The sequence below is a fragment of the Polyergus mexicanus genome, unplaced genomic scaffold (assembly GCF_030449975.1).
Source record: "Polyergus mexicanus isolate NDT 795.1 unplaced genomic scaffold, iyPolMexi1.0 SCAF_22, whole genome shotgun sequence".
Taxonomy (NCBI): domain Eukaryota; kingdom Metazoa; phylum Arthropoda; class Insecta; order Hymenoptera; family Formicidae; genus Polyergus; species Polyergus mexicanus.
Window position 1 is genome coordinate 670366 of NW_027223342.1, and position 13210 is coordinate 683575.

The following is a 13210-nucleotide window of genomic DNA, read 5'->3' on the forward strand; positions in this document are numbered from 1 at the left end:
TGGATGTTGCATCGATTAAATTATAGACTTTGCCATCGTGAATATAGACTAAGCAATGAGAGGCACGTCGCGCAACGTCTGAAATAAACAGATAAAGCTCCTTGCACGCGCGCGTGCAAGAGACAGAGAGCTTTCTGTTTCTTCAGTCGGCAAAAGTACGAGGGAACGGAAGCTCCCTTAAGACGGCGCTTATCGTTCATTCTGCCTCCGCCTTCTGCACCTTCTCTCTATACGATTCATCTACCTTTGTCTACGATAGGATAAGAGTTTTACAGTTTCGGAACGAGAACGATGAAATATTACGAAAATGTAAGCAAAATAAAAGAAAAAAAGTCTGATGTATGATTTTCGCGTTCATTTCATTTTTCAACGATAACACGATATCGGCGGACTTTGATACAACGTATCGATAGTTTGGATAAATTTTAGAAGGGAGCTAACAATTAATTCAAATTAATTAATTAATATTTTCTGAAGAGAGAAAAAAAGAGACGGGATAAAATTTTAAATTTACTTTAAATAATAACAATTTATAAATAATTTTATATATTATTTATATACAATATAATTTATGAATATATATGTATATATTTATATAATATATGTATATAATTTATAATATTATAATATTATATAATTTTATTTTTTAATTAGTTAAAACTTTTACTTCAGTTTTAACTGTAATTGTGCTCTGCGAAGCAAACGAATGATTCTATTTAATTTCAAGAGTAATAAATATTTTGCGATGTGTATAACGAACAAAGAAGTCGCGTTCGAGTTCGCGATATATGTATAATATAAATTTAGAGAATTCACGAATATCATCTCGCTGAAGAATTCTAAACGAACGGAGGAGGGAAGAAGGCGCTAGTCGTTCGGGAGAGATGCCGAGCCGCGAAAATCGCTTGGGATTCGTATTGTTTTATGAGACATTGGAACGCTCGTTTCGTATTGTTTGTTCGCATAATAATTTACGTACCGAGTTGCTTGTAGAACGACTGCCGGCTTGAAGGCTGGATAGGCGACGACACGAATAAGAAATGTTCTATATATATGTCGCGTATGTGTGTGCGAAATAGCTAGCGGAGGAGATCGGATATATGGGGGAGAAGAGAAGGGGACTGGAGGAAAACGCAGAGAGCGAAATAATACGAGAAGAGCAAAAGCGAAGGACGGGGAAGAGGACGCGTGTTCTGACATAGATATCTATACGAGCGACACCAAGAAATTTTTCCTCGCGATTTTATTTTCGTCTCATCTCTGAGCGATATCTCTATCCTTTTGTACGGCTGCTTCCTTCATCGTTACTTCATCCGCTTCTCTTCTCCCTCATTTGTCTCTAGATTGCCTACTGTATTGTGTACGCGGCATGATTACGAGTGTATCCTGCGGAATGACAGTCGACTGATACGAGACGTGCCTTTTTTTACAAAAGCGAAAATCCGTGCATGCTATATTAAGAGCTGAACGCCATTTTCACCTCATGTGAATAAAGACCAGAATATTGTATAGGAACTAAAAAAATCAATTTAGATTCAAAATATCGCCAATAAATATTAAAAGGACTTGATATATATAATTCGATACTGTAACGTTATTAAGCTAAATTTCTAAACGCTCCATAATCTTGATGGAAATATTCAACGATGCAACAGCGATTTAACTCGTTTCCATTTTTTATTTTAATTAAAAAAAAAAAATTTAATTTCTTTCATACATAAATTTAATTTTCTTAAAAGAATATTTGTAAAAATTGGGTAAATCATTGCAACGTTAAATCTTTCGATTCGATTTCACGTTGCGTATACACAACTGCATATTTCAGAGAAACTTGCATGTAACGAAGTAGAATCTCGAAACGTTCAAAATGTACGATAAGAAGCGCTTAGTCGGACGGAAGGTTTCACGACCTCGCAGCTTCTCGCGCGTCCTTTTAACGCTAAGATGGGTACTTGAGCTTTCATGATCTTGCGCGTCCGCATTGTCCGATCTTTCCAGACACACCGTCTTTGGAACGGCCATTAATTGGAACGGGCCGTGTCTAAGGTTGTGGGTGAGAGCGTTAAGTAGAGCTGACGAAACGGCTGAATCACCTCCCGCGAGGAACTTGAACCGCTCGTCCGCCACGACCAAGACAATGACGCGGAAAATGGGCGCCTTTGTACGACGTTTTCAAAAGGGGATTCGCATCGCCAGCCTCGACGGGGAGCGACACTGAGAGACACATTAATCAAAAGAGATCGTAAAGTCTGAGAAATTTTAACCATCAAGAAATTCGCCGCTCACATATCGCGATCATCCCCCGACGCTATTCTCCCGTGCTCGCGACACGAATTTTACTTCGATGTGGCAAACGAGGAGGGGAGGGGGGGGGGGGGTTAACACTTATCGCGAACGGTGGCCCATCATTTTCACGAATTCGAGCATCAAAGCGAGATCCGATCCGTCTATTACCGCGATCGCGTATTACGCGCGTCTCGCGCTTCAAATCGCATCCGCGAGAATCCCACATTTGCGAGGCGTGAGGAGGAATTTGCATCGGCCGGGACCGCTCTATCTCTCGCGTATGTTATCGCCATAATTTCCATGGATGGAACACGGATACAGCGGGGAAAGGGAGGATAATGGTAACGCATTCCATTTGCCGCGTGACACTCTTCGCGATTCGCCCGAGTATTTTTCTCCATCGCGCGCGCGCGCTCGCTCGCGTGTAGTCTCGTCTTGAATAAAAGATCGTTTTGAGAATCAGCGTGCAGCGGGATCGAGACGAGACCGGGAGTAAAAATCGCTGGTATCGGGGTGCTGGTTAATTCATGGCAGATTGGGAATCCCGCGGGATAGACGGGTAAAAAGAGAGCGGAGAATGATAAAGTACGTTTCGTAGTATATACGAAGTCCTGTTTCCCTGCGACTTCCGCATACGTGTCTCTCTCTCTCTCTCTCTCTCTCTCTCTCTCTCTCTCTCTCTCTTTCTATCTTCCTCTTCTCTGAGTATCCAGTCGATTTTTTCCCAAGCACCGCGCGTTTAGTTCTCAGATATTCTGCTGAATCCTGGAGAAAGATCTCGAGGATCGGAAAGCACTTGGACGAGCATGTTGAACGAATTAAAGTTTAAAAGGCTGCCAACACACCGCGACCTACGACAGATCCGAGTCTCGGGTTTGAAAGTTTTAGTTTGGCTTTGTCGCCACTTAACCCTGGATGAGTAATGCGAGGTACAATGGCGTCTCGCGATAAGTAACTCATCTTAAAACCTTCCACGTAAATCGACAACATTAATCTTCCATCGGTATTCTTCCACTTTACTTCGTAAAAGATCTCCCACTGCTTAGTGTATTAAGAAAATTTGTCGAGATAACATTATTAAGTTGGCTATTTAATTAGATTTATATCTGAACGAAAAATCGATCGGTGCCTTTGAGAAAAGAAATGATAAATTACGTATATTTAGAATAATATAATAATATGGTTCACCTCGTAAGATAATTATCAGAGGATAATTAATCGACGAAATTAAATTTTTATATGAGAGAATCGACATGTGTTAAATTTTAAATAATTTTATTTTTATTTGGCCACCCCACCCGTTCTTGAGCAATATCCAAGCGAATAATTACATTTGGAAAAAAAAAAAGCCAGAAAAACATCGTTACGGTAATATCGTAAATAAATTTGTAATTTATATTTTTATTACGAATAGCAGCATCGATAAAATAATAAACTATATTCATTTTTATAATGCATAACGACATAATCGAATCGAACAAATATTATGAGATTAAAGCTGATCGTGTCTTCAACAATAATAAAAAAGGAAAATGGAATTTTTTCATTTGAGGAAAACAGCGGGGAAGATAATACATAACTCTCAAATTGATTCTTGCTTAAATATATTCAAGTTAAAATTAAATTATGTTATCTATTTATATCTTCAGAATTGAAGAAAGGAATTAGGAAAATATTTACAGTTAATGTAAACGGTAAATTCTTGATATTTTTGAGAAATCTCGATTTTATCATTTTTTTTTCGAAACGATATTATTTTTCTGGGCAGACGTGTATTGTAAAAAATAACAGTCGAGTATACTCACCGCATGCGCCCTGATGCTTCGCCCTGGTGTTTTTCCTTTTGTGACAGCTCGCCTGTCGTAAGTGACAGTAGTTCGTGTAGGTCACGTCGTCGGAGCCGCAGACAGGATCGGAAGTCAAAGGACAATCCGCAGGACACTGACACAGAGCCTTGCCGTTTTCGGACACGACGCACGTCGCGCCCCAAGCGCAGTAAGTCTTCTCGCAGGGTTCTGAAACGAGAAAAAAGCAACCCCCTTCTTTATTTTTAATCGCTCGACGCATCCAACGGCTCGAAGCGTATCGAGTCAAGCATAATCGATAACCAGTCCTTCTCAAATTCTATCGTATATATTTTATTAAGTTACTGCTTCTATAGTTCTATGATTATTCTCTTATCGTTTGCCAGTGTATATCATTTGATATCATAAATAATATATGTTTGAGAACAACTAGATCAACTTGTTAAGGAAATATCGAGTGCATTGTCTTTCTTCTTACATTCTCTGCCAAAGAGAATTCTTTCAAGATACATAATGTATAGCTCTAAAATAAATTTTTATTTTTACAAATTAATACAATGCTACTGTGTCAGAAAAAAAAAACAACTAGCTTCGCATCCTTAATCTTTAAAAAGTTTTCTCTTCTAAGTCTTTTTAAAATCCCTAAATAACTCACCATTTTATCAATCTCGACGAGTTTCATGGACAGAAAGTTAACAATAGAAAATAACTTTACGACGATCTTTGAATTAAATCCTCTACTTTCCTAATTCTGCAATTTTTTTTTTGCTTCGCCCTCTGTCGACAAAATATAATGTATGAATTTATAATGATATTTTTTTAATTGTTTCGTTTGAAAAGAGGAAAAATTGCGTCGCGTTTACGCTTAGTTTAATTCATCATTCAACGCGGTTTGGACTCCTATCTTCCTCCTTCTCTTTCAGTTCCTCCGGTCTTTTTCCGGCGAGCCCTTCGACTCGCGTAAGCGCAATCAATTTTGCGAAGAGGTTCGTTCCGCGTGAAAAGCGGACCCGCACGGAGAGAGAGAGAGAGAAATCCCGACGGAGATAATCCCGTACTGCGCAATCATTAGTAATAACGGACGAGTTAATCCCCGGCGAAAAAATTGCCGAATTCGCGCGCCAACCAGTCGGTATAATGATTCCCTTCGAGCGATAACCGCTCGAAGCGGAAAGAGAAGACGGGCTTTCGCTCATTTCTTCGACGTACTTATCCATTTTCCGGTCATCGCGAAACGATCGTCGAGGGGGGGAGTAGATTTATTATACAAAATTTTTGATTTTTTACAAATGTCGATTTTACAATTCCTTGTTTCGGACAGACTGACGCGCGATGTAACGTGCCTGGTATTCGATGCGTTTTCGAACAAAATTATATCCGGCTTCATGATGCTGCTGTCGACTATTGTTTATAGCGATTCACGGTGTAATTTTTGACGGTTGGAGCGACAATGCTATTTGTACGATCTCTTCCCTTCCCCCATTCGAGAGAGTTTACGCTCTATGTTACGTAAAAGCGAAAGGGACGAGGGATCCGGATGTGACAGGGGACACGATTATTTTCCCGCAATGTGGAAAATACGACAGGGTACTGTTACGGCGGCTTGGTTCGGCGCGTGCAAATAATATTCAATAAAAATATATTCTATCCTGTTTGTCGAAAGTTTCGAATTTTGTGACATTTCTAACGCGGTATAAACTGGATTAGTTCTTGCATATATTATGAAAATTTTTCTATTGTGTATCGATAAGAAAAAAAGCTAGAGGACCTATTTATACAAACTCCATAAATATTAAATCTATTTCTGACTATTATTCTGGGTTATTGAAAACGTTGCTTGATTAAGATAATATTAATATACGATATAATATAGAAGAGCACCTGACTTATTATTTTTTTGGTTCTTAATATTTTATTCAAGTATAAAATATGCTAGTAATTTAAATGTTAAAAATTCAGGAATATTTTACCTTTGACTGATATCAATATTTCTTAAAAGCGGAATATTAACATTCATAAATCAAGTTGATCGACGTTGCATATTTTGACATATAAAACCGTCACGTACGTCTTCATTTTTTTTTTTTCTTACAATATATGTAATAAAGATCTATCATATCGATTGTCGGCTAGCTATATTTATCCATCATCATCGATAAAAGGTTCGTATCGAGACAAGATTTTTCGATAAATGCATTTGCAAATGCAATCAGCTGTCAATATTTGCTTACTGCGATTCGACTAATAATAGTTTTCAGAGAACATTTTTACGGCAATAAAATAAATTTAAACAAGCTCTAAAAGTTCAAACCCAATTTCTGTTATCTTTTAAATAATAATTAAATTTAATATCAAGTATAAAATATTAAAATACTACATATCATTAAAATTCTTTTGTTGCTATAGAAATACGGAAAATTAATATCCTTAGAAATGCAAAAGAGATATAAAAAAAAATGCATATTATTTTTATTTAAAAGAAAGAGAAAAAAATTAATCTCATCCGTTTTTACAAAAATGCCAGAAATCGTTTCGTTTAACCAACATCGCCGAGTGTTGCATAAATCTGAATATGTGATTTATCGAGAGAAAATTTGTCGTTAGTTGTAACGTAAAAAAAGTTACGCATGTCCGTCACGATTAATTCAATCATATCGTTCCGTCAGAAATTCAATTATTCAAAAGATAAAAAACGATATATAAATCCCGCAAGTAAAAACCACGGCCCCGTTGTAAGCCTTGAAATCCATAGCATCAATTTGAGTCAGTCATGTTTGTAAAGGTGAATTTTACATCTACATTGCCTCGAAGGAAATTCTGACGTGAAACGATTAAAAATTTATGCATCTCAGTTTGCAACGTGATATGACGTTTCCAGCTGTCTGTATAAAACTGACGAATAAAATCGTAATTTTTAAAATAGTTTCTATTTTCGATACAATTTTTATTATTTCGCGACGTACACTCGCGAAAATATCTTTGTTATATAAAAGCTTCTATAACCGCGAAAATTATTCCCATCTAAAAAAGGCATGTTATGTCGATACTCGAAAGTCTCGAAGTGTATATTATTGTCGCCTCTTTTCCGCGATGCTGATTGGTCGTCTCGCTTGTGCGCTGCGACTTGCTTCATTCGTGTTATTTACAATTGTCAAATCATGCGAATTTTGACAGTTTGACAATTTGTGAAAGAAAAAGTTAAAATTGGGAAAAAAGAAAGTTAAAAAATGTCCATAAATAAAAGCGCTCGCCTGTGCTATTTTAATATATTGAAAAAAAAGACACTTTCTAAACTTTCAAATCGTCAAATCTTATTTCAATCGTCTAAACTTGACTATGTTTATACGAAAATGATATATAAATCATTCGGCAATCCACGAAAAATAATTTAAAAATCTAAAGAATAAAACTGATAATATTATAAAAGCTTCAAAATGTAATTAAAATTATTATATATTTAAAAGAGGATAAAACAGGGACTTTTCATAACGTGTGTTCTTAATTTAGAAATTTCTCTAAATTATTCAAACTTTATTTAACAATAAGTTAGAGAAACGAGGAATTTTGAATATAATTAATTTTCTAATCTTACCGCCACATTAATAATATTCTTAATCCTAAATTATTGCACGAATAATTTCAATATAGAAAGTGAGGAAGAGGACGTGAGAAAAAAGCCGATACGCGCGCATCGCTTCTCGTCGCTTCCGGAATGAAATGCCGGTTGCTGATAATTAATCCCGGTTGCCAGTTCCGCGGGACGACGAAGACGGATCGCGGGCTTAATTGCGGCGGGAATGGAACTCTTTTCTGCAAGCGAGCGGCGAGAAAGCCGGCGTATCTCGCGATATGAACACGTTGCAAACGTCGCGACGTCCGGCCGCGACCCGTGATTAATGTCTCGCCTCGTTTACCGTGCGATCGGATCGTTGGTATAATTAATTAATCGCTCTCGCGTTCTCCTCGCGTTGTCCTCATTACCAGGACAATACGAACTGCGTATAAGGACGAGGTGTCCTTATCATCGAGAGCCGAGCGGTATTAGGTTGTCTTATCGGTACCGTGGATAAATCGTATCGGCGCGACGATTAATTTCATCGACCGAGAGTATCAGCGAATCTGATTGTTCGGCGCGATTAATTAACCGCGCCGCTGGCGAATTCGCTCGTCGCGTCGAGATACGAGATCTTAAATACACGCGCGCGCAAGGATAAACTCTGCTTGTGAGAGACATACGAAATTTTTCTTACTATATGACGCGTGAGATCGATAATATACCTAACGAGAAAAAAAGAAATTTTCTCCATAATCTCCTTTTACTATTCAAGTTTTAATAATCTAATCTAATTCGCAATAATTAAATGTTACGTAAGTGAATCGTAAATGAGAATTCTATCAATACTAAAATTCATGTTCTATAAAAAGTTTATCTTTCAAATTTGTTAAAGAACAGCAGAAAAAGAAACACAACACAAGTGATGTGTATATATAAAATATATCCGTTCTCTCCCTCTCTCTCTCTCTCTTTCTCTCTCCTTTCCTGCATATTAAATTTCATAAAAATTTCCCTCCCTCATAATCTCTCCGGAATTTTTTTCCCGATATCCTTTACGCGTATCACTTTTTCACGCGTCATATTTTTCGCACGCCGGCGCCGCCGGCTTTCGCAAGCTCTGGGCCGCGTGCGTTTATCGCCGCCGCAAAATCTAGCTTCTTCTGACCGTAAATATCCCAGAAATAGACGTTAGCCTCTTTCTTGCCTTTCTTACCTACCCTCAAGTGCCGATGCAATCGCGAGCGCGTCGTATTTCACGTACTTTATAACGGTGGAGTGCGAAATAACACGCTTTGCCGCGCTTATAGTAAACAGATCTACGCGCGTTAAGTAGTAACCCGTCGTATGTAGCCAGCCGCGCGCGCTGCTTCCGTCGGTTAATAGCGGTTCGCACCACACGGTAGGGTCAACAGCCCGGGACGTTCGATACTCGCATGCTCGATACTTTGCGTCGTCTTTCTCACGCCAAGATTTCGCGTCGAACTGAACGGGACAAATCGCGGCATTTATTGTTACGTGTTATTTATTAACTGTCTGGCCAAATGTCATAGACTCTCCTTAACGAAAGGCGAAAGAGATTCGCATTTCGCTCTGCACGAGTGATTTATTTCGACCGGTGCACCGTAATCGTCTTCTCCATCATACATACACAGATTTGGAGTCTATTTTTCGTAATTAATAATATTTCAAGAACCATCTGTAATTATTATACGTTTTAATATATTGTGTGCGAGACGATAGTAATATATTCCCTTTACATCAACGAACAATCGCTCGAGTAGCTCATGGCTACGCTACATGTAATCGCGATGTATTATTTACAACGATGCTGTTGGATCGAATGTAACGTTATGTTGTAAAGCGTAAGCGGTAACAAAATCGAATTTCGCTAGCGATAGTGATGCATTCGTTCGGAATTCGTCGTTAAAGTTTATTCGTTGAAAATTGCGAGTTTCATCATAAGCGCGAGATAAAAGCGCGGCGAGTATTAAAGGGCCAATAATTATTATGCTCATTATCCAACGGTTCTGTATGCGAGCTAATATGTGGATGCGTGACGCGCGATGGTTTATGCAAGGCAAAGAGAAAGTTATTTCATGCGCTCGTGCGTTGAAAATTTGCCATTCAACCGAAATATTCATGAAATTTTCAATCTTTGGCGCAAAATAATATTCATATATTTTAAACACAGTCTTCAATGTTTTCAAGTATTTAAACCCTTTATCGTAGAATTGTTTTTTTTTCGCAAAAGAAAAAATTATTCAAAAATTAAAAAAAAAAATAAAAATAAGGCTTTACATCAACTTTATCGATATTGAAAATTTTTGTTTCAACGTGACACGAGTTTATATTTTGCAGTATATTAGCTATCGTTAAAAATCGGGAGTCAATAATTAAATTGCTGATTATTCGCGTCAAAATTTGTTCTATTTTTATTTCCTAAAATTCCTCGGAAAGCGAGAATCGATACCTTGATATAGAACAGGAAGCTGTCATTCCTTTTCGGATATTCGTGCTTGAATAGGAAGACGCGAGACTTTCGAGACGTACTAGCCGACGCATTTAATATATTCGCAAATACCCGGCGTCGTCGATGCGCAATAAAATATCCGTCGTCGCGAAATATTGAAAGGTGCGCCGCGTGTAAAGCGGGACAAGGGAATATATGAAATAAGGCGAATTTTTCTCACGGAACGATTTCATTTTAAGCGATGACTCGCCGCCACCCGTCCGGATTCCGAATCTCAGATTTCAGTGGCCGAAGGCGCGGGGGCGAAAAGTGACGCGGACGACAGCGTGGCGTTGTAGGTTGACGTTTCCGAGTAAGAAAAGCGGACTTTCCTCTCTCGGCGACTTTCGTATGCGAAACGTGTTCAGGACGGAACTCGGAGGGTAGGTCGGGAAGGGTCGGCGAACACGTTATTAATACTTTTCGCGTGTAATCCGTCAACGAGTCGCCGACGGTGTCGGATAACACAAAGCTCGGGGAAGGGGGTTTTTTTCGTGAAAACCTTGGCGGTCAGTCATGCTGGCGCGCGTTATCGAGGGGGATATAAATGCGCGAGTCTATCGATTTCGCGTCCGACTTCTCATCGCCACGTTGCTACGTGGGCGCACGTTGTCAAACGCGTGAACGAGTAAACGTAAAACGCAGGGAAGTTCGAGAGCTCGGCTTCTCCTCACGGCCTGTAAAAGGCTGCTGTAAATTACATTTTGACATCGTGACACGGGTGTATCGAGATGCGTCAGGTGAACTGGATGGCGTCTGTGTTGTGAAATTGGAAGCTACCGGAGAGACCAGTTACTTTACTCTAACAAAGAGAAAGCAACGCACTTCATTTAATTACTCCTTTAATTGAAAGCTGTTTTCTCTCGTAATGTAACCTGAATATTTTATCTAAGCTGTTAAATGAATAAAACGTTATTTATTTATTTATAACGTATATTTAACAGATTAATCTTGTAAAGAAATTTTATTAATATTATTATTTTTAAATGAAAGCCCGAAGATTAATCAAACGTGGATATATTTCGGTTCATTTAGTGATTATTTGAGCTGGAGAAAAAAAGACAAACTCGATTAAAAGCATGAATTCTATGGATCGGTTAAAATTTAATAATAAATTCTTTAGCCAAAACTGCGTTTTTATGTTATATCGCGATAATCATGATAGAATTTATTTTTTAACCTTTTCAAAATTTCCTTTCATTTTCTCAAAGATCACAAAAATATAACGAAGGAAGGATTATTTTGATATCGATGAAAGATTATATTATTGAAGACTCGTAAGCGGTATAAAATAATGACTATTTCATTTTTCCTTTTTTTGTCGAGAATTTATCATCTAAAACTGTTTAATCAATGGAATGTAGATGAGTAAAATAAACAAGCACGCGAGTAAATAAATGCGCAAGGTACCGTAACGTTTAATTGCCACAAAATTACTCATTTGCTATCATTAATAATTAATTAATTGTCATCATTATATGCAAACGATTAATTGATAATTGCCAGAATAATTTATATACACGCTACTATAATTAGTCCACTCTGCTGTTTATTCCAAATGTCGGTAACGCAACGACAATTGTCATTATTATAAAACAATGCCATGTTATGATAAGTCAATTATACTTGTCCGGCTCATTAATTTTGTTTAATTTAACATATTTTATGCAAAATTAATTTCTCCTTTCACTTTTCTCCGCTTAAAAATAGAAGCAAATAATAATTTACATTTTCATTTTCTCGTAACATAAAGTATTACATTTTTTATCTGTTTATCTAAACTGGTTATCTTTCCATTTTAAAATGAAAAAGGATGTAGCTACCATCGGTCAAGACGAATTGACTATGAACTGGTAGCGAGTAGGTACTACTAATGTGGTTGAAAAAAAAGGCGAGCCATGAGGGGAGAGTGTAATCTAATTAACGGCAGTCGAATGTTCAAGTTGGCTAAAGATATAGTCACGAAGAGTCAGCAGAGTAGAACTGTGTAAATAAGCGATCGCAAACTGCACGAGGTTGGGGCACGTGCCCTTTTATTTCCTTTACATCGAGTCGGCAGAAGAAGCTTACCAACTAATTATCCCTTCCGATTTCTCGTTCCTTGAATCGCTAGCAGCATTTATATAGCCTCTCGCTAACCCCGATCCTAATTTTGACCTTCCTTCTCGATCCTTACCATCCTTCTTTCTAAAGTTTGATTTCATTGATCAAATAATGCTTGATGAGAAAATTTGCGCATCGTAGAGGAAATTTTAAATTTTAATATCGACATCGTACTTATATTCGCATAATCTCAAAATGTTTGCGGAATTTTATCTTCTAATTTAAATGTGATTATTTTCGTTTTAAAAATACCAATAAATTGAATTGATGATAAATAAAAAGAGCAAATTCTACGAAAATTTAAAATGTTCATAATTGGATTTGTGGCTCGTAATTCAAAGATTTATAAACTGAAAATTGTTTAATTATTTCTCCTGCCGATAATAATAACAAAAAAAAAGAAAAGTACAATGTTAAAACAAAAGCAATGATTAATGGCACCATATATTTATTTAGCTTATTAAAAACGTATGAAAAAGTAAATGTACAAATTGGCTACTTTGTAAGGACATAATTTTATGTATATTGCAGGTATATTACTCTCGTCCACGCTATCGTAAAGTTATATCGGCGCACGACCGAGTGGAGCTTAATGCGAGTATTATGAGTAGCAGTACAAATCTTCTGTTTTATGGTCGACATGGCTGACGGGAATAAACGAGGATTTCAAACGTAGGAAAGATTTAACGATAGCGCAGCAGGGTTTATATCAGGAATTTAAGCATCAGCATTTTTTTCAAATATTTACAATGTGTGCTAAAGCTCGCGAACAAATTATTAACTGAATTGTACAAAAATATATGAATATGTTATCTATACATATTTCAGTTAGTAAAAATAAAACTTCTCTTGTGATCTTAGAAATTCTTCGATAAATGTTAAATTAATTCGATATACAGAATGCAAGTAGACGAAAAAGAATTTAGTATCTAGTGCCATTTCCATTTAATT

The 13210-nt window shown here is 37.2% G+C and overlaps 1 protein-coding gene across 10 annotated transcripts in view; it reads right to left on the bottom strand.

The window, feature by feature from the left end:
* LOC138942425 (agrin) overlaps nt 1–13210 on the bottom strand; it is a 443133-nt gene that overhangs the window by 140157 nt on the left and 289766 nt on the right. For all 10 annotated transcript variants that reach the window (XM_070312652.1, XM_070312651.1, XM_070312644.1 and 7 more), the window contains one exon: nt 4092–4301. In XM_070312652.1, coding sequence (XP_070168753.1) covers nt 4092–4301 — 210 coding nt within the window. The remainder of the gene's footprint in view (nt 1–4091; nt 4302–13210) is intronic.